At 49.5% G+C, this 21,666-nt stretch overlaps 1 protein-coding gene across 1 annotated transcript in view; it reads left to right on the top strand.

Annotated features, from left to right (window-relative positions):
* Positions 1-21,666, top strand: part of IL6R (interleukin 6 receptor) — a 49,735-nt gene that overhangs the window by 11,898 nt on the left and 16,171 nt on the right. The window contains exons 2-6 of the mRNA XM_045204181.3: positions 5,917-6,165; positions 7,291-7,414; positions 9,693-9,874; positions 10,112-10,278; positions 10,882-11,023. Of these exons, the coding sequence (XP_045060116.1) occupies positions 5,917-6,165; positions 7,291-7,414; positions 9,693-9,874; positions 10,112-10,278; positions 10,882-11,023 (864 nt within the window). The remainder of the gene's footprint in view (positions 1-5,916; positions 6,166-7,290; positions 7,415-9,692; positions 9,875-10,111; positions 10,279-10,881; positions 11,024-21,666) is intronic.

Here is a 21,666-nt window from a genome sequence, read left to right as displayed (position 1 = left end):
CTAGGCCTCGGAGCTCTAATTACTTGCGTGTTAGGACGCTAGGCTGCAGGAGTGGGGGCAGCAGGGAGCTTCAGATCGAAGTCCGAACCCTCATCTCACGGGGAGGGCGAGGAGGGCTGTGCCAGGGGCTGTGACGCGCCCAGGGCTGCCCAAGTCATCGGCAAGACCAGAAATAGAAGTCCGGTCTTCTGAGAACGCAGAGCTGCTTCCTCTGTGCCAGTCTGCCTCCTGCTCTTAGAGTTGTGCTTGACATTAAATAACAGTCTCACGGTGAACTGTACATGGGTGGAAAATACCATCCTGTGGAGAACGCCAGGTACCTGCCTTCCCTGGGTTCTCACTTCTCTTTGCCCTCTGTTCCCTTTTCATGAATGCTGTTCCCTGTGGCTCCACTTATCAAACTCCCACTCACTTCTCAAGGCCCAACTCACATCTCTCTTCCCTTGGGCTCCCCCCACCCCCACTACCCCTTTTAATGATTTCACCCTCACAACTCCCTCAGTATGTCAGGAACATTCATCTCAGGTGGCCTGTGTTATAGGTGGTTTTAAGTTCTCCCTGGGGTTTGTGGGGGTGAAACAAGATTACGATCTGGAAAAGGTGGAGAGGCCTGTCGGTGCTTAGTAGATCTTCAATAGCTATCAGGTGTGTCTCCTGGATTAGTCATTTTTGGCCTTGTACCTGACGGGTGCACAAAACTTCTTGAATTCTTGACAAGAACCGGCTCGTAGCCCTGGCCGCAGATGGCTGAGCAATTGCTCAAGTACAAATGTTAAGTTGTGTGCTCTTTGCCGAGTGTCAGGGTGTGTCAGGCCAGCCCCTGCCTGCCACGCCCCGTCACCCAGGGCGGAGCTGCTAGCGGGGCTGGCGCGCCTCTGTGAGGAGCAGGAAGGGGTGCTGTCGGGAGCTCGCACCCCTCTCACCTGTTGCCTGCTGTGGCTCTTCTCTGTCAGTAAGGCCTGGCAGACTCCAGGGGGCAAACAGCGGCAGATGGGTTGGGATGGTGACCTCCTGTTCTCTAGGGGACCAGGCCAGCAGAGATGAGGGCTAAGGGTGTGGCATGAAGAGAGAGTGACAGAACCCAGAGCTGCAAGGGCGGAGGGATGACCACTTTCTGGCCTGGATGGTGCTCTCAGAGCTGCTTGTCCTGAAAAATCCACCCTTACTCCACCCTATTCCCTGGTGCCCACATGCTGGGCTCCGCCTCCACCCTCCACCCTCCACCCTTCGCCTACTGCCTTGAGTCCTCAGCCCTAGATATCATAACTTGGACAGACCCAGCTTTTTTGTTTTAAATATATATATTCACTGTAAGAGTCATACAAGCGACTTATAGAACATTCAAAAACTACAGGAAGATGAACGGAAAGAAATCACCTCCCGTCCCCTCACATGGAGAGGTGGACAGAGATGCCAGGAGGTCACGCTGTGAACATCGCTTCTTCCACCTCACAGAAGTGCCACCTGGCGTCAGGGGTCTGACTCCGAGATGCAGGTGGGCAGAGGGGTGCGCAGGTGGGCGGGGAGGGGCAGCACTGCCCACTGGGACTTGAGCAATTTCCTCTGAGCATTTGTGAGCATCTCGCACGCAGTGCTTTAAAAGCGTAGTTAACACAGCGCTGTGCAGGGTCTAGAAGAAATACATTGGGAAGAAGGCTGGGACAGGCAATACTTGCCAATGGCTTGTTTATAATTAATCATCTCCCATTAAAAAAAATAATGACTCAGTTTTAAAGAAAACCATTACTCAAGTCCCTTGGCAGAGGAAGTGGCCATTATGTTGCTCCCGCAGCTCTGCTTTTGTGGAAGAGAAAAAAGTCTTTTTATTTGCTATTTCTCCGAGCTGCACAAATAGTTTGGCCATTGTTAGTGAGTGCAGGAACAGAACAGCCCCAGCCATTGTTCAGGCGGGTCGCTAAACACGGCAAGAGCTTCCATCTGAACCAGGGTAAGGGAAGTGACCAGAGAAACCTATTTCCTGGAACTGGCAGAGCAGAAAAGAGCGCTCCCTGTGGCCTGGACTCAGAGCCAGAGGGAGGTCTCGCCCCAGCATCTCCCGTCTGGGGCGCGCTGGCTGCTCGGCTCTCAGCACAGCCCGTCCTCCTACAACTGGAGCGGGCACCTCGGCCACTGTGTCAGCTGTGAGTCGTGCTCCTGGGAATTTTCAATGTGGGGCCCTGACCCTCTAGGCACCTTTTTGGCACCCTGCATTAAACAAACATTTATTAAGCGCCTTCTGAATTCTCTGATGAGGGCTAGCAGGAGCCCCCAGTCTCTAGTCGTGGCGGGGGAGGGGGAGCTGTGTACAGCCCAGGACTGTGCCACGTGGAAAGTGCCAATGAAACGGTGAGCCATCCAGGGTCCTTGACCCCTGCTTGGACCTTCGTGCAGCCTGCCTTGTGTCCATTTTGTGTCGGTGCTCCCAAACCGCCTTGTGAAATCTGACGTCTGCTCAGCACCTGGTGGGGGATGTTGTAAGCACTGCGCCATGGGGCCACCCACTGGCAGACAGTCCTGCTTTGACAGCGTCTTCATCTGTGGGAGATGCCCGGTCCCGCAGAGCTCTCGCGGCCACCGCAGATGAGAACAAATCGTCCCAGACACAATCTTGTTCCAGAGGGAAAGGGGGTGGTGATTCCCTCTAGTGGAGGATGCCCCGAGCCCTTCTCCCAAACGGCTTTTATTAGGAATGGTGTTTATATAGGTGTATACAGCATACATGCATAGCTCATCAGTCAATGTTGAAAGGCTATGGTCATACAGAAACAGGTATTATCTATAGGTAATAATTGGAGGAACACAGAGATCTGCCCCAGGGTCTGTGTCTGTTAGTCATGCTGACGCCAGGTGTTCTTTAAGAGGAGTTTCATGAGATAAGGAGTTTACTCCTCATGCCTTGAACTTAAACATCCAGTTTATATCAACGGGGCTATACAAAGCAAAGCAGAGCAGGCTTCAAAGGATACAATGTATTTACCAGGCCTGGTTTCCCACTGGGAACCCCCAGTGTTGGTGTGGGGTCGTGCCTGCCACCTGCTTTTCCTGGTTTTCCAGGGAGACTTACTAGTCCCTTTCAGAGCCTGCTCTCAAGGGGCTACAGTCTCTGAAACCACACAGAGTGGTCCCCAACACTCATCTTTGTTCCTACAGTGAAAATAACTTGTGTGTGAGCTCATGTCCCTGTTGGGTTTTATCCTTACAGCTGTTTTATCAAGCAGAAAATGGAAAAGTGAAAATATCGATACAGAGCTTAGGAGTGTTGGCGTGTCTTCTAAACGTAACCTCTTTCAGGCATGGAAATTGACATGCGGACTGAAGGGGCAAGCTGCAGCCTTCATCAGGCTTAGGCCCATTGGACTTATGAAGGAAAAGGACACATGTAACATATACACTGGGATCAGCAATTGTCCTCAGGGAAACTCGGGGAAATGCACCAAAAGCTACTTGTGAGGAAGTTGCTGGCCACAGTCTTTGATATAGTAAAACCACTGGAAATGACCCAAACTTCTGTCAGTGGAAGAGGATCTACTCTATTTGCACGATGGGATATTATGCAGCAGTGAAAATGAACAAACTATAGCTACATGTAAATGAATCATAGAAACGTGATGAATGACAAAAATACATCCCAGAAGATTAAATACAAACCATTTATAAAAAGCTTAAAAATCAAGCAAAATTAAGAAAAATGTAAGGATCCATGAGTGGTGAACTTATTTTTTAAAGTAAGGAGTGATAACCCCCAGATTAACACTGTGTGAGGTGGGGAGGCTGGAGGATGCAGAAGCGGAGAGGGAGCTTCAGAGACAATGATTGTGCTAGTAGTTAGATTGGTAGGAGCTCGGGGTGCTTTCTGCTTCATAACTTTCATGTATTTGAATATTAATTTGCATGCGTTCAATGTTATATATTTAAGAACAAGATTCGAAATGATAGAAATATATTATTGACTATTATGTATGAAAGGTGTGCTGTATTATCTACAATAGCCAAGACGCGGACACAGCCTAAGTGTCTGTTGCCTGGTGAGCGGATGAAGAAGGTGTGGCGCCCGCGTACACACAGCCTGGGGTGTTAGGCAGCCACACAAAGGAAATCCTGCCATTTGTGACCACATGGATGGATCCTGAGGGCATTATGCTTGTGAAATAAGTCAGACAGAGAAAGACAAATACTGTGTGATCTCACTTCTACGCGGAATCTAAAAAAAACAAAAACAAAGACAAAAAACCAAACCCATAGGAAAGGAGATCGGATTTGTGGTTACCAGAGGTGTGTGTGCGGGGGACGGGGGTGGGGGGTGGGATGAATTAAGAGCAGACCCTAAGAGTTCTCATCACAAGAAAAAAGAAACATTATTTACTCTCTTTTTTGTATCTATGTGAGATGATAGATAACTACATTTATTGTGGTGATCATTTCACAATATACATAAGTCACGCTGTGCAACTTAAACTGACGCAGGGCCGTACGCCAATTATATCTCCACAAAACTGGGGGAGGGGAGTGTGTGGCTGGAAGAGGGTATAGGAGACATAAATGGTGATACAAAAACTGGGATGGGAGGAACAGACAAAGAAAGGTAATGAGGGCTTTGGATAACTCTTGTAAGCCCTCTGGGCACGCGAGTATCCTCAGTGGACTCCGACTTGTAGGGGCTGGGATTTTGCTGAGGTGCCGGGAGCCCTGCTCCTGTGCTGTGGCAGTGAATGTGTTTGTCTCCTGTCTGTGAGGGCAGGGGCTCTCTGCCACCTCACTGTGTCCTCACTGGTGCCCGGCTCTGGGGCCTCCTTGAGTGTTTGTTAAATGTGGAGGGGGGCCTTCCTGGTCCACAGTGGGGGAAAGTGAGGTCTAAGGCACCTGCCCAGACTCGCCCGCTGCGCTGCACGGTGAGATTCAGCGCTTTTCTCAGGGAAAAGGAAAATCTCTCAGGTGACCAGCTGCTATGTTGGCCTAGAGCAGTGAACTCATTGTGCACTTACTGAGTAGTGAGCTTGGCCCTGCACCCGTTCCTCACCTGCAGCCTCAGCACAGGTGACTCTGGCTCCAAGTGGTAAAGTGAGAAGGGTGCTTGAAGGCAGTCTGGCAGCCAGGCAGGACCCAGTGCCAGACAGAAGCCGTCTCTGTCCCTTTGATGCCCGTGTCACTGGTTCCTGGACTGTGGCCATGGTCAATTTGTACAACCAGCACCTGGCTTTGGGAGTCTTAATCTCCTGAGAGTCACTGATTCTTAGTCCCTCCTCCCTGACAGTTGTCTTGGATGGGGAGGAAGGAAGGAAAGTCTGCCAAGTGCGACATAAAGACTGTCATCTGAGCGAGAAGGCTTTGCAGGCCAGAGATACTGGCGCTCGTCCTCCAGGCCCAGGAGCAGGGGCGGGAGGTGAGGTCAGGTGCTAGGGCAGCTGCTGGGCCTGTGGGATCTCGGGCCAGATTTATTGTTGCTGCTCGCTGATATGTGGTTCTACATTTGTTTTGAAGGACCATATGTGCTTAACGTGAAATTGGCTATATCCCCTGGCCTCAGTGCCCTTTGCTGGTTGGACTAATTTACTAGGCTGGTCCATGAATTAGTTCAGTCTTAGAGTCTATGAATCTATAACCTGTAATAAAGAGAAGCTTGCTTGTTCCTTTAATTTGGGACTCCACGCTGTGAACAGTGGCAGGCCCGTAAAGGGTTTTCTAGTCAAAGGAGTTGGGTGGCCAGGTCGAGGCTCACGTGGGCAGCTGGGTGGAGAGGGCCGAGGCTGGTGCGTGGGGGCCATTGGGAGGCTCTTGCCATAATACAGGCCGAGGCCTGGACCACCATATGAACTTGGGAGATGTTAGTGCTGAAGCCTCTTGCGGCTTCCCCGGATCAGAAATGAAGTTCTTCCCTCAGCTTGCTGTGGACTGACTGAGAGTCTCCTCTCTCCCCAGAGGTGGAGAGCGATGTGCTGACCAGCAGTCCTGGAGCGAGCGTTACCCTGACCTGCCCGGGCGGGGGTCCGGAAGACAATGGCACGGTTCACTGGGTGCTCAGGAGCCAGGACACAGGCACGCACCGCAGCACATGGGCTGGCTTGGGAAGGAGGCTGGTTCTGAGACCCGTGCAGCTCAGCTACTCTGGAAACTACTCCTGCTACCAGGACGGCCGCCAGGTTGGAAGTGTGCGCCTGCTGGTGGAAGGTGAGTTGTGTCGTCAGAGCTCTTGGAGTCAGCTCGCCGCGCAGCTCTGTCCATTCCACATCCCCCGCCTGACCCTTGAAACTCCTGTTCTTTCCTTGGCCTGTGGATTTCGGGAAAGGCCCACTGATGTCTGCCGGAGAGACGGGCGGAAATTCCTGCCGGGTGGGGGCAACTGGCTGACTGATGGCGACACCGTCCAGCTGGCCTTGTTATGCAGTTAGGGTGCGAGGTGGACTGGTTTAGTAGCATGGGACTGGGAGCAAGATGGCCTGCATTTGAATCCTCCTCCTGCGCGGCTCACTTCGCTGCTCCTCTGGGTCCTCTTCAGTAAAATAAGGTGAATTTGATGACCTTACCTCAGAGTTAGTACAAAGATTAAATGAATGTGTGTATACTCACACACACACATATGGTGTTGAAAACTCTGCATAGTCTAGAATTAACTATTTTCTAAAAGGTTTTATTTTTAGAGAGAGGGGAAGGGAGGGAGAAAGAGAGGTAGAGAAACATCAGTGTGTGGCTGCCTCTCATACGCCCCTAAATGGGGACCTGGCCTGCAACCCAGGCATGTATGTGCCCTGACTGGGAATTGAACTGGGCACTCTTTGGTTCGCAGGCCAGCACTCAGTCCACTGAGCCACACCAGCCAGGGCTCAAATTAACTATTTTTATTGTTAAAATCAGCAAGTTTTTAGCTTCATCACATGTAGATGAAGACGTCCCGGAGCCAGATGCCCCCTGTGCCAGGCCCTATGCAAGGTCCTTTCTTCCTTGGTGTCCCGATGCCCCTGTGAGGGAAAGCAGTATTATTGTTGTTATTCATCATCATTTAATTTTATAGTAGGAAACTGAAAAGAGCTTGGGACTTGTCCAAGGCCACACAGCAGACCTATGTGACTCCAAACCTCTATTTTTTTGGTTGTTCTCTCTCCCCTTTAGACAAGTGAGCCTTGGGTGTCTCCCTTTGCTGTAGTGAGGCCCTTTCCCAGCCAAAGTTGTGTGTGTGGCTGTTTGGCGCCGGTTCTAGGGCTGGAGGGTGGGGAGGTGGGGAGGGTTGAGCTGGGTGCTCCCCTGAGGAGGAAGGTGAGGTGAGCTCACCTCATGCCTGGTGTGCTGGCCCTTCAGTTCCTCCAGAGAAGCCCCAGCTTTCCTGCTTCCGGAAGAGCCCCCTGAGCAACGTTGGTTGTGAGTGGAGTCCTCGGAGCCCCCCCTCCCGGAAGACTAAGGCTGTGTTATTGGTGAGGAGGTTGTAAGTATCCTGGGCTGGGCTGATGTTTATGTCTACTCATCCTTAACTGGGGCTCCGGGGCTGGGGTGGGTGGGGGGTGTCTCAAAGGAGACAGTGGGACTGGCCAGCCAGTGATTCCAAAACTCTATCGTTAGAAAATAATTCTTTTGGGAGGGAATGAACGAGGGAACTGAAGCTTAAGTTCAAGGGCTTGCCTGTGCTGGCCACGGTGCTAGGATATTTGTCCTATTAACCATCACAATAACCGTGGGAAGTGGGTGTTCTTTTTCTCCTTTAACAGATAGAGAAATCGAAGTTCCGAGAAACTGATTAAATTGTTTAAGGTCATCTGACTAGTAGCTCTGCTAGGAATCAAACCCAGTCTGTCTGATTTCATTCACAATATACAGGGTTTGGGCATCTGAAGAAGATGCAAATGTCCCTGGGTGGGGAAGGGCGGCCAGTTCATTATCCTGTCCTGAGCCAGTGAGCTTATCAGGCTCTTTCCATTAGAATAGCCGGTGAGAGGAAGTGGTGCGAGTGGTGATAGGGTGGAGAGGGAGCTGGGGGTGGTGGGGTGGACCCACACCTGCCTGGGGTCCCTTAGCACCAGCAGATGGCATAGAGTGGGAGCCCTGGGATGAATTCAGGCAGGGGTGCAGAGGAGGGGGGAGATGTTGAAAATCAATACACCTTTGTCTCTGTGCCGGAGCCAAGGGCCCTTTAGCCCAGGTGTTTCTATCTGAGTTTGGGCTGTCAGTCTTCAGAGTACCAAAAAACCTTGGCCCTGGCTGGTGTGGCTCAGTGGACTGTGTGCTGTCCTACAAACCAAAGGTCGCCGGTTTGATTCCCAGTCAGGGCACATGCCTGGGTTGCTGGCCGGGTCCCCAGTTGGGGGCTCTCGAGAGGCAACCACACAGATGTTTCTCTCCCTCCCTTCCCCTCTCTAAAAATAAATAAATAAATAAAATATTTAAAAAAAAATCTGAACAGTGAGTTCAACAGGCCGGTTTGGTTTCTTGGGCAGCTGCCCCGACTAGCACGTAGCAAATTTATTCAATCGACAGTGCCACTAGAATGCTCTGTGCTCTTGTTACCAGCATTTCGACAGCAAGAGTGCGAGAGAGCATGGCACTTCCGCTCACACCCTCCTCCTGTCAGCAGCCTCTGGCACTCCTATCCTCCTACGGGGAGGGGTGTCTCTGCTTTGAACTGAGGGGATGCGGTGGGGACCTCAGAACCCATTCAGGCCCTACTCAGCCACTGGCACTGCGGGAGTGAAACAGGCCCCTCAAAGGAGATTCTGTGCACACAGGCACACCCTTGCTGAGATGAGCTTGCTCACTCATTCATTCCACAAGCGTTGGAGGAGTTCAGCATCTGCCGTGGGTTAGGCACCATACTAGGGCTGAGGGAGACACAGCAGGTGCGGAAGGCTGGGTCCTGCCCTCCAGCCCCACAAGGGGTCACACTTGTAAGCATGTGGTCCAGGACCCTGCCTTCCCCAGGTTAGGTGGGATGGAAGTCTGGGTGGTGTTAAGGAAGAGAAGGATGGAGGGAGGGAGGATCTGACCCAGACTGGGAAGGTTGAGTCGATTTCCCAGAATGAATTTGGTCTGGGCCTGGGGTTTAAACCCATAGCAGAGGTTGGTGGGTGATTTGTTGCCCCAGCAGTAGGGCGAGTGGCTGCCGTGGCCTCGCATGCCCAGGCAGGTCCTAAGTGAGTGAAGTCTCGGGCTTCCAGGCCGGATGAGACTGTGTCCGACTCACCATGAATCTCTTCGGTCGCCCAGACTTCTCTTCCGGGCTCTCCTGCTGGAAACGCTGCTACCTCCTCTCAACCCCCTAGCACTTTGTGCTTCTGGAATGGCATTTCTACTGGCTGTCCCCTTTATCTGAGGGCAGGCCTTGAGGTTGGGGCCTCCCTTATTCATTTCTGCAGCCCTCACCTTGCCAAGAGCACGCACCTGGCAGGAAGCCAAGGAACCACATATCTGATACGTTGGTGACTGAGTGCACCTACTTTTTGCACCTTTGACCTGCCAGGCACAAAGCTAGGTGTTTTTCACTCATTTTTCACAAACCACTGTGAAGTAGGCACTACTAATGTCCCCATTTTAAAATAAGCAGTCATAGGCTCAGAGAGGATAATTTACTCCCAGTCACAAGAGCTACCAAGTGTGCAGCCAGGACGCAGACCCCGGGGTCTGATTGGGAAGCCTGGCCCCTTGTGCCACGCCCTCCCCGCTCCGGACTCTGCGGAAGCTGAGTGGCCTCGCTCCTGTTTTGTGCCCGGCAGGCAGCACGGCCCGGTGGAAGACTTCCAGGAGCGGTGCCAGTACTCTCAAGAGTCCCAGAAGTTCTCCTGCCAGTTGGCGGTCCCAGAGGGAGACAACTCTTTCTACATAGTGTCCCTGTGTGTCGCCAACAGTGCTGGGAACAAGTCCAGCAGACCCCTAACATTTGAGGGTTACGGAATCTGTACGTAAGCTCTCCCAGGCCACCCTCTGCACCTTCCAGCTGTTTGCTGCTCATTTGCTTGCTCATGGGCTTCTTGGGGCAGGGAAGGGTCGGGCTGGGGCTTCGGAGCTTTACTTGACAGGTCTGACTGTGGCTGACCAGGGAGTGCTCTGGGGCTGGGGTATCTTCCTGCTGTTGGGGGTGTTCCCTCAGCATCGCACTTGCCACCACATAACAGCCATGCACCCTTCCCCACAGTGCAGCCTGACCCACCCGTCAACATCACTGTCACCACCGTGGACAGAAACCCCCGCTGGCTCAGTGTCACCTGGCAAGACCCCCCCTCCTGGAACTCATACTTCTACAGGCTACAGTTTGAGCTCCGATACCGGGCTAAACGGTCAAAGACATTCACAACATGGATGGTAACTTCTTTTACTTCTGGATAGAAAAGTACCCTTGGGAAAAAAAATACAATAGAAGAATATACCATTAAAACCCCACCCTCCCAAATATTTGTCCTTTCCAAAAAGAACAAAAAAGAAAAAGAAAAGCACCCTTGGGCCCTGAGGGGAAGTAGAAAGGGCACTAGAAGGAAACAAATGGGTCTAGGAGCTGTTCTGCACGCACTGCCTGCGTGGTCCTGGGCGGGTCAGTCTCTGAGCCTTTCTGCACGTCGGTGGCATCATCTGTAACGGGGAACAATGATGCCGGACCAACCTCCCCTTCGCAGGTCTGTTTGTAAGAGTGAGAGTGACCTGGGAAATGCATGGGGGCTAGGAGCACATCCAGGGTGTGGCTGCAGGATTCCACAGTGCATGGGCCGGGCAGAGACTTCCAGCTTCTGCCTGTGTTGGCCCAGAGGACACCCCTGTTTCTCTCTGTGCTGCTAGGGTGGTGTCAGCCTTCGGAGAGTCTGTGCCCAACTGAGTCACCCACTGGATCTGAGATAGGGGGCCGCTGAAGGGCAGGAGGGCTATCCATATCCCTGGGGAGCTGCCCCCCAGTAACTATGCCGCTGCCCTCAGGTCAAGGATCTCCAGCATCACTGCATCATTTACGATGCCTGGAGTGGCATGGAGCACGTGGTGCAGCTGCGGGCCCAGGAGGAGTTTGGGCATGGCCGATGGAGCGAGTGGAGCCAGGAGGTCTCAGGAACTCCCTGGACAGGTACTGGTGGGCACGGAAGGGATGCTTTATCTTTGCTACTGTGTCAGTTACCTATTTCTATGCAACAAGTCACCCCCAAACTCATGGTAAAACAGAAACCATTTATCTGCTCAAGATTTTGAAAATGAGCCAGCTAGGCAGCGCTTGTGCGGGTCGTGCCTGACACAGGATTGCAGTTGTTTGGCCTGCGTGATCCACGCTGGCCTCACTCACATGGCTGACGGTTGGTGCTGGCCAGGGGCTGGGGCCCTTGGTTCTCTACGAAGCCTGGCGCCTTCTAGGAGGCAAGCCCAGACTCGACTTGAGGAAATCAGTTCACAACTTGATGGCAGGAGTTGCAAAGAACTTGTAGCTATATTTGATCTACCAAGGTTACTGTGCTTTTTATTATTTATTTTATTTTACTTTTGTTAATGCTTTTTATTTTTTAAAAGGTGTTAAAGGTAATAATAATTGTCTTTTGGGAATTATTGAAATTAATGTGTTTGTTATAGAACATAGAAAAATTCCAGAAAAATATGAAGAATAATTATCACTGCTATTCTTACCACCTGGAGAAAGCCAGTGAGGACATGTTTTTTCTGTTTTTTTTTCTTTTCTTTGTTTTTCTAGAGAACATTTTTTCAAGATTATTTATTTATTTATAGAGAGAGGGGAAAGGAGGGAGAGAAGCATTGATATGTAAAAGAAACGTTGAATGGTTGCCTCTTGCAAGTGCCCGAACCGGGGACCAGGCCCACAATCCAGGCGTGTGCCCTGACCGGGAATCAAACCAGCGAGCTTTGCTTTCTGGGATGACACCCAACCAACTGAGCTGCTTTACATACTTCTTTCCTTTCTCTAGCTGTATTTGTGTGTTTTATATATGATATAAACAGATCATGTATATAGTTCATATATGTATATATGATCTGCCCAGAAGGTATCCAACCATGTATTATGAAAAATAGAGACATTTATTGAAGAAGATACAAGAAACATTGTACATAGGACAATGACACCTCATTTCCCTTCAAAGTAGGCACCTTGGGACCTCACACAGTTCTCGTAGTTGCCATCAGCTGCCCCATCATAATTTCCTGAATCTCATCTAAGGTCTGAAATCTCTTCCCTTTCAAAGGTGATTTTAGTTTTGGGAAAAGCCAGAAGTTGCAGGGTGTTGTAGGGGGGCTGAGTCATTTGAGTGATTTGATGTTTCACCAAAAACTCTGCACCAGACATGATGCATGAGCAGGCACGTTGTGATGAAGCCGCCAATCACCAGTCGCCCACAGCTGCAGCCTCCTGAATCATCCAAATAGTTTCCATGGAGGAATGTTCAAGCTTAATGCAAAATCTGATGCAGACTCCTTGCTCTTCTTGCTCAGCCATTTTGAATGTGATGGCCACACAGTACACGTGCTCACTGAATGACATCTACTGCCCCCACTGACTAGTACAGTGAGTTCGTCATTGTTCGCGCATGCGCCTTCCAGTCCACTCTCCTTGGCTGTCAGGTTACATCGATGTCAATGCAAACTGTTCTCATTATATTAACAATGGCTGGACATTTTCTGGACAGACCCCGTTTTGTGTGTGTGTGTGAGAGAGATATAAAATATTGTGTGCCCTCCCATGTTATTAAAGGTTATTAAATATTTTTTGAAATGTATTGTTTAGTAACTGGATGATTAATGTTTTTTCTTAACCCATAGGAATTTTTTTAATTTTAAAAATTCCATCAAACTAATGCATGCCCAAAGCAAATAAGCAAAGTAGAACTTAGAACAACCAGTGTCCCTTGCCCCACCCCTTCCCATTTCCAGTCCTTCTTGCTAGAGGAAGCTGATTGACTTTCTGTTTCTATTTCTTCTGTTGGTACCCTTCTTAATTCTGAACAACAACTTAACCTGGCCAGGGCTTTTTCCTGAGAAAACAACTCGAGACATTATCTTTTGACTCCTTCCTATGGAAGATGAGGATTTAGCAGGCCTAGACCCATGCAGGAATCTCTAACTACAGCCCAGAGTGCGGTCGCCGAGCCTCTGTTCGGGTGCTTCCAGGGACCGTTCCACCGTCCACCGTGCTCTTCCTGGAGAATGGCCTCCAGGCTTGCTTCGGTGTTGGACCTCGTTAGGCTGTTAGCACAACTGCACCACATCAGTCGTTCTTATATACCGGGTCATTTTAAAGAGAATAAAATACCCACTTCATTGACTGTGTATGGAGAAAAAGGTAAAGATAGAAATGGCATCCATTGCCCAGGCCTCTCCCTACCCCTGCCACTTCCTCCACCTTGGGCCTCAGGGAGAAGACATCTATGTAGGGTCTGCACATTCTTCCCCCAGAATGGATGCTGTGATGTGATGGTGTTTCCTGTGACGTGGCTTTACAGTTTGAGGTCCTTGATCTTCTTGTTTTGGGAGAGTCAGAGGAGCGGCTTGGGGCTGAGGGTGCCTTTCTTACTGGGTTGTATATGGTGTCAAGTGCAGCCTCAGCTCTCTGGTGCTGCTTTCTCCATTTCTGGCCATCAAGAGCAGAGGCGCTTTCTATTGGACCCTCTTCTCAAAAGCTTATTTCCTGCTAAGACCTGGGTAAGAATGGAGGCCTAACTACTATATCATACTTAGGAAGTCCATTTAAATAAATCACAGCACCCTTCAGTCTAGATTGTGCCGACCTGTCCCTAGTTGTCTTTGTTTTTGCTCATATATACTTGGAGCCACGGCACACTCGTTGTGTGAATACTCCACATTGATATGGCCTCGGGAGCCTTTACAAAGGAAGAAAATTATTTACAACATTGTGCAGAGGAAATGTTCTGGATGCAGGTTTAAGAAACCCTGTTTTTGTTAGAAAGTTCTTTATTTCTTTAAAAAACTTCTTAATGGGCCCCGACCAGTGTGGCTCAGTGGATTGGGTGTTGTCCTGCAAAGTGAAAGGTTTCTGGTTCGATTCCCAGTTGGACTGCACGCGCCTGGGTTGCGGGTTTGGTTTCCAGTCCGGGCACTTAGAGAGACAACTGATTTAAGTTTCTCTCTGACGTCGTCGATGTTTCTCTCCCTCTCTTCCTCCCTTCCTCCCTCCCTCCCCCTCTCTCTAAAAATGAATAAATACAATTTAAAAGAATTTTTTAATTGTGGTAAAACACGCATTTTGAAATTTGCCGTCTTAACCATTTTCAGGTATGTAGTCAGGGACACTTAGCGCACTCCCGCCGCTGCGCCCATCACCGCCATCCGCCGCTGGAACTCTTTTCACTGCGCAAAACCGGAAGTCCGTCCCCATTCATCACTAACTTTCCACTCTCCCTCCTCAGGCCTGGCGATCGCCGGTTCACTTTCTGTCTCTGAGTCTGACTCTTCTAGCTACTTCATGTACGTGGAATCACATACAATACTTGTATTTTGTTGTGACTGGTTTGTTTCACTTAGCATAATGGCCTCAAGATTCAACTATGTTGTAACATGTCAGAATTTCTATTACAGAGCCAAGCTAGGGGTTTGACTGCCTGCTGCCACAATAGGAAGATTCTAGAGGCAGAGGCTGGTGAGAAAGGAAAGGGGTTTTTACTCAGATGTTGCAGGACTTGGGAGAATGGCAGCTCTTGTCTTAAAGCCCGTCCTCTACGAAAACCCCAAGGAAAGCCCAGTTGTCCTCAGTCAGACCAAAACCAAAGGCAGCGTCCAGAGTTCCTTCTGCCATTTAAAGTACTGTCCTTTGGGAACTGCAGGAGGCCCCTGGGCGGTCATCCAGGCAGTTCAGCTTGTTCCTGACTACTGCTCAACTTAGGCTCCCTCCTGGAACCCATAGTGGGGCCAGGGCCACCATCGGTCCTGTGGCTTCCAGGGCCAGGGGTCCCACGAACCTGGCTATCGTTCGCCAGGTGGGTAAGAGAGCGTCCCTTCCTTCCCTTCGATTTATATTAGTTTTGGGTGTGGGAAGGTCTGACAGATGCTTTCTCAGAATGCCCAATTAACTTCCCACACTTCCCAGCGCTCCCTGAGGGTCCAACTCCCGAGCAATCCCTTCTTTTTCCCAGGCTACACTGACAGGCTTCTTCCATCCAGCACTCCCCTGCTGCCATTCTGACCTCTATGGCACGTGTGCCTGCCTTCCCTTGGTCCCACTCCCAATCAGGTACTGGAAGGAGGCAGAAGAGCTTTTCCCCTATCCAAGGATCTTGCTAGCCTTGCACGTGCTCAGTATAGTGCTTCCTCCTGCCGCCATTTCGCCCAGGGGCGGGAGATCTGCCCCCAGAGCAGAGGGTTCTGTTACCTGGGCAACGTGGCCCCGCCCTCTGCCTGCTCCCATTGGTCCAGCCAGGTGGTAGGTATCAGTTCCTCCCTTTTTAAGGCTGAATGATATCCTGTTGTATGTATATATCTGTCACGTTTATTTTTTCCTCTGTGGCCAGCCACAACATTTGGGTTGTGAGTAATGCTGCTGTGAACATGAGTATACAGATATCCGTTCGGGTCCCTTCTTTTAATTCTTTTGGGTGTAAACCTACAGGTGGAATTGCTACATCATGTGGTAATCCATGATGCAGCAATTTTTAATTTTTAAGGAAACACCATACTGTTTTCCAAGTGGCTGTACCACTTTACATTTCTATCAGTAATGCACAGGGTTCCAATTCCTTCACATCTTTGTCAAGGCTTGTCATATTCTGTTGTTTTTTTTTCTTACAATAGTCACTCTAATGGTTATTAAGTGGTATTGTAGTTTTGATTTGCATTTTCATCATGATTAGTGATGTTGAACATTTTTCATGGGCTTATTGGCCATTTGTTTATATTTTGGGGGAAGTGTCTATTTACGTAGAAAGAACTTTCTTATGTGAACAACTCTGGCCTCACTGGGGTTTGCTCCCTGGGGCAACCCCTGACGAGTCTGCTTGTCTGCTCTCTCTGAATTCTTCTGGAATTGCCAGCGGATCTGCATCTGCTTGGGCTTCAGTCCCAAGGCTGTTGTATGGGATGGTTTGTGGTTCCTCACCTGTGTATTCACCTTCCCCTGCTCCTGGTCTCATCTGTGGATGTTTCTTTTAAAATTGTCGATGCACTCCCTGCTAGTGGGAGATGGGATAGCAGGGGCACATCTCCAGCTTCAGGCTTGGCTGACTTGCTAGAGTGACCATGTGAGCTCAGACAGAACACTTGGCTTCTTCTCTCGTAAGCAGCTGAAGAGTTTAAGGCACCCATCCTGTACTTGTGTGCCTTTGGCAGATGTTTTCCAAACCCCAGGAGTAAATATGTCCAAGAGAAAAACCAGCTGTTCCCTTCTCCCCTGAGGTTAGAGCAAGAGGGACGTGGATAATTCTGATGCAAGAAGGATTTAGGCTGGAAATTGGGGGTCACTCCCAGAAAATGAGAGGGGGTGTAGAACAGAGGTTACGAGTGTTTTACTGACTGGAGTGACTTGGCTATTTGGGAGATGTCAGTGCGGTAGGTACAGCATCAGTGGGCCTCCCAACCCTAAGCACCTCCAGCCCTCGGAGTCCAGACTGACAGCCCCTGCCTCTCAGCCTGGGTGTGGGGGTGGTGACGCAGAGGTCATGGGAAGTGCACTGGACCTGGGAAGCAGGGTTTATGGCCTTGATGAAGTAACTGACCTCTCAGAACCTCGGTCTTCTCATCTGTAAAGCGGAGATAATATGACCTTGTTATCCTCTTCAGAGGATAATATGACCTTGTTATCCTCATCTCCGTCCTTTGTGAGTCCACTGAAAAAGCATTCTTTAGAAATGCTAACCCGTACTGCAAATGTAGGGGATGGGCGATTAGAGTACAGCGTCGATACCGGCATCCCAGAATCGCTACCCTGGATGCCATGACCTCGATCCACTGAACAGAAATCTGGAGGGGGATGTGGAGTGGGGATTTTGAGAAGGATTTCGCAGTGATTATAGAATGTGCTGGGGGCGGAGGGAGCATCCCACTATCATCTAGTGTGGTAAGGCTGGCAAGCAGACAGTTCTTGGGTGGTTTAGAAAGAGCAGGAAAGCTTCTTGGAGGAGGTGACATTTGAGTGTGTCTTGGAGGACGTGTAGGCAGAGGGAAGAGCAGGTGCAAAGGCAGGGACTGTGAACATGGAGGACAGCACTGTGGTGAGGCTGGAGTACTGGTGTGGGCGGGAGGGCCGAGTCAGGCAGGTGGAGACAGACTTTGGAAGGCCTGCATAAAGGTGGGGTGGACAACTCGGGGTGGAGGGCTGGGGAGGGGGCTGATGAGCCCAGCCTTCAGCGGGTGCTACCCCCTTGAGGCTGGGGCCTGGCTGCACATGGGTTATGGTCCCAGCAAGCTGTTTGAGGGCAGGGCCCTGATTGTCACACATCTTGGGGTCCCTGTTCCAGCCAGCGAGGCCAGGTCACTGCTGACAGCACCTGTGGCAGTGACTCATCGAGACTGTGCCTCTGGGGCAGGAAGAAGAGGTTGCTGACTGGGCAGCGGGTCAGCATCTCTCTGCAGGGACAGCTGGCATTATCAAGCGAGTCGGGACAGAGCTTGCAAAGTGAGCTTGGGGCAGAGTGCCTGGGAAAGGCCCACTGGACATAAGAGGGTTATTTCTTACTCCTCGCAGATGCCTTTCGCTTCATTTCATACCCTCTATAGGTAGAGAACAGAGCGGGCCCATTCTTGGGAATCACTGGTTGGAGGAGGTGCTAGAGGTTTGTATTTTGCAAGGCCTTTGGGGTGCCCTGAGGCAAGGGCTGGGGGGACTCTCCAGGCAGGTGGGTCTCCCAGGCCTAGGTCCCTGCAGCTATACACATGAATTGTCATTTTAAACCCTCTGGCCATCCCATTCTGGGGTGTTCATCATACAAGAGCCACTCCTTACTGACCTGCTGTCTCTGGTGTGTGAGCCCTGTGCAGCCCCCACATCACTGCTGCAGGCGCCTTTCCAAGTCGCTGCCTGCACAGCCGCGGCTCCCCTTACTGTCCCTGTGAAGTCCGAACTCCGGAGCTTGTGCAGAAGGCCTTCCTGGGCTGCCTGCCCACCTCGCCCTCATGCCTGGCCTGCCTTCACTTATCTTCTTCCCACCAGCTGGACTGAACGTGACCCAGCCCCAGCTGACACTGAACGTGTCCTTCCATCCTCATGCCGTGCATTCATCTGGCCAGCTCCCTCTTCCGTCCAGCTGCATCACCTCCTCCCACATCCCTGCTTCCTGCCCAACCCGTCCACTTAGCTCAAAGGCTAAGCTAGACTAAGGGATCTCACAGGTCTATAAAATTTCAAAAAGAATTTTGGGGACCCAATAAGGTCACCTACTTTTAATTTTGCTAAGTACATAAAATTAAACAATTAAGTAAAAAAATAGGTGTTGCTAGTTAATTACCATCATCATTATTTCGTAAAAGAGAGGATGAAACAAGGGCCTGAGCTGGGAATGAAGGTCCCCCCAGCCCTGCCTGGCTGGGTGTCTCTCCTTGGCCTCAGACCAGTAGGCTTGTCTGCAGACCACCCCCATGGGTGTTGTGAGTCACGTCTCCTCGGGAGACTGTCAGCTTCTCAGTGAGGTTTTTGGTGTTTTGATTTTCTTTTTTTCTTGAATGGTGGAGCAATGATTGACTCTCTGGTTGGTGGTTTACAGGCTGTGAAGGAAGAACGGTATGAGGTTGTGGGAGGGAGCGAGTGTGTGCAGAGTGGAAGGCATGTGTGTCCCTGTCTCTCCCTCACCCCGCCCCTCCTGTGCAGTCTGGCTTTGTGGTTCCTCCCTCATCTCTCTGCCACCCTCTGGCCCCCCTGATTTTTCTTTCTCCTCTTTCATTCTCGGCGCATCCCTGTATGTCCTCTCTGTGCGCCGACCCTGAGCCCTGCCCAGTAGCCCATGTCTTAACTTACTATGATGTACCACTTAAACATTTTTTAAGAAAAAAATGTTGTTTGTTCTCTGTTCTTTTTCCACCTAATTTTATTGAAATGTAATTGACCTGTAATGCTGCAGTGGTTGTAGGTACACCACTTGGCAATTTGATTTATGTACATATTGTATTTTTTATTTAATTAATTAATTTTTAAATTTATTTTAATTTTATTGTTGTTCAAGTAGAGTTCTCTGCCTTTTCCCCCCACCCCAGCCCAACTCCCAGTCCTTCCCACCTCCCTCCCATTTCCACCCCCCCCTGTTATTGTCCATGTGTTCCTACAAACCCTTCACCCTTTTCCCCTGAAATTCCCTCCCCTTTTCCCTCTGGTCACTGTCAGCCTGTTCTCAATTTCAGTGTCTTTGGTTGTATTTTGCTTGTTTGTTTGTTTTGTTGATTAGGTTCCTGTTAAAGGTGAGATCATATGGTATTTGTCTTTTACCGCCTGGCTTATTTCGCTTAGCATAATGCTCTCCAGTTCCATCCATGCTGTCCCAAAGGGTAGGAGCTCCTTCTTTCTTTCTGCTGCATAGAATTCCATTGTGTAAATGTACCATAGTTTTTCGATCCATTCATTTACTGATAACACTGCGTTATACATTTGAGAGTTGCTAGGAGTCGACTGTGAAAGTTCTCATCACAAGAAAAAAATTGTGACCACTTGCGATCATTTCACAATATGTACAAGCAACCTATGTTGCAATTTTTTTCTTGTGATGAGAACTTTCACAGTTGACTCCTAGCAATTCTCAAATGTATAACACCGTATTATTAACTGCAGTCACCACGCTGTACGTTACATCCCAGAAGTTACTGTGTTCTCTGTTCTTAATTTGAGACTTGGGTCAGTTTTTATTTTTTATTTTATTTTTTTCCTCACCTGAGGATATTTTTTCCCTTGCTTTTAGAGAGAAAGGAAGGTGGGGAGAGATAGAGATAGAGATGATAGATAGATAGATAGATAGATACATAGATAGATAGATAAAGAGAAACATTGATTGGCTGTATCTCATGTGCCCCAACAGAGGATCGTACCTGCAACCAGGGCGTGTGCCCTGACCGGGAATCCAACCCTCGACCTTTCGGTCTATGGGATGATACAACCAACTAAGCCACGCCAGCCAGGACTGGGTCAGTTTTTAAACAAACATTATTGTGTACCAGGCCAGGGCAAGGTCCTTTTAGTGGGTGACTGCGGGTGATCTGTGCAGGAGGAAGGCATCCCCTTGCTTAGAAATGAAGAAACAAAGTCTAAGAAAGAGGTCAAGTGTTTTCACCAAGGTGTCACATCTGGTATGAGGAAGCCTCTGCCACCTTTATATTGGATCTCTGTATTCCAAAACCTGAGCAAGCAAACCCAGACCAATTCTCAAATTAATGGAAATAAGTTTCTTATTTTAGAATCTTGTGTAAAAAGAAAACAAACAAACCACAACTCACATGGTTTTCTATTAATCTCATTTACAGTATGATCATTCATTCAGTTTGTTATAAATATAAAAATTCCTCTTCTAATTTTAGGATTATTAATGCAGGGAAACCACACGGTGGCAACCACTGTTACTTCTCTAATAGCCTTTTTTTCCAAGTGATTTCCCATAATTGAGGTTTTCAGCAAGATGCCAGATAAGATGTGCACAGGACTGAGTTGACATAGATGAGTAGAGCACAGCCTCTGAATGTGAGAAATGTTCAATCTAGAGATGATATTTAAAATAAAGGAAAATAATTCATTCTTGGAGCCAGAAAGCTTTACATTTATTTCTCACAAAATGTCTGGGAAAGCTATCTATAACCCCCCTGAGCATCAGTTTCCTCATCTGTAAAGTGGGAATAATAGCAGAACCTACCTCAGAGTATTGTGAGTTGATTCAGGTGAAGTAGTGAAAATGGTGCCCGGTGCATAGTAAGCACTCAATAAATGCTAGGCAACAACCATGGTGGCTGTTGTTTCGTTACCACCATCAACGTTGCCACAACTGCCAGTCACCTTTTAGCACACAGGGTACTCACATGGGGCAGTGCCTGGAGTTCCTTCCCCTCTCTCAGCCAGCATGCTAACCGAAGGGAGGCATGAGGAGAAGTAGAAAATACTCTCACCCGGACAGAAAAGGAACCCGTTCCTTGGTGTTATGACTTCCCACAGCTGTTGTGAGGTGCGGTGTGGTTGTAAACCGGCTGCAGACCTGCCCCGGCTGGTGCTGTGCCAGCCAGACGAGAGGATATATGTGGCAAACGAGCGATTGGGAACCGGTGTGTAGTGTGCCTCCACGTGTTGGTGCAGAAATATGAGTAATATTTTATTAGTATGCCATTTCATTATTAATCTTATTTCTGTCGAGCCCCAGTTTCTTCATCTACAAAGTGGAAATGATTGTTATTAATAAAGGTGCAAAAGTTGCCCCGCCTTCTACCTCAGGGGACAAATGAGGGGTCTGAATTAGGGGTCCCTGTGGTCATCTAGGGAGATGTTTTTAAAGTTTTGTTACATAAGACTTAATTTTATTCTGCATTAAAAAGCTTCTATTCATTTGGGTAACTTTCCTGAGTTATTTGAGATAACACCAGAGTAAAATCTCCACTTTGCCCCCGGAAAACTGAGCCACCAAAGGTAAAATGCCCTTCTCTGAACCGCCTGTCACACTGGGGGTTAGAGCCGACGGTAGAACTATTTGGGTCTCCCTTGCTTCTGGAAACATCTCTCTGGGTCTGGGGACCCTTTTAAAAGCCCTCATGTCTGGGTCCCATCCCCAAGATTCTGAGGCCATAGGTCAAGGGTGAGCCCTAAAA

The sequence above is a fragment of the Desmodus rotundus genome, chromosome 12, assembly GCF_022682495.2.
Source record: "Desmodus rotundus isolate HL8 chromosome 12, HLdesRot8A.1, whole genome shotgun sequence".
Lineage (NCBI taxonomy): Eukaryota > Metazoa > Chordata > Mammalia > Chiroptera > Phyllostomidae > Desmodus > Desmodus rotundus.
The sequence above is the reverse complement of the archived record's forward strand: the minus strand, read 5'-3'. Positions and strand labels throughout refer to the sequence as shown.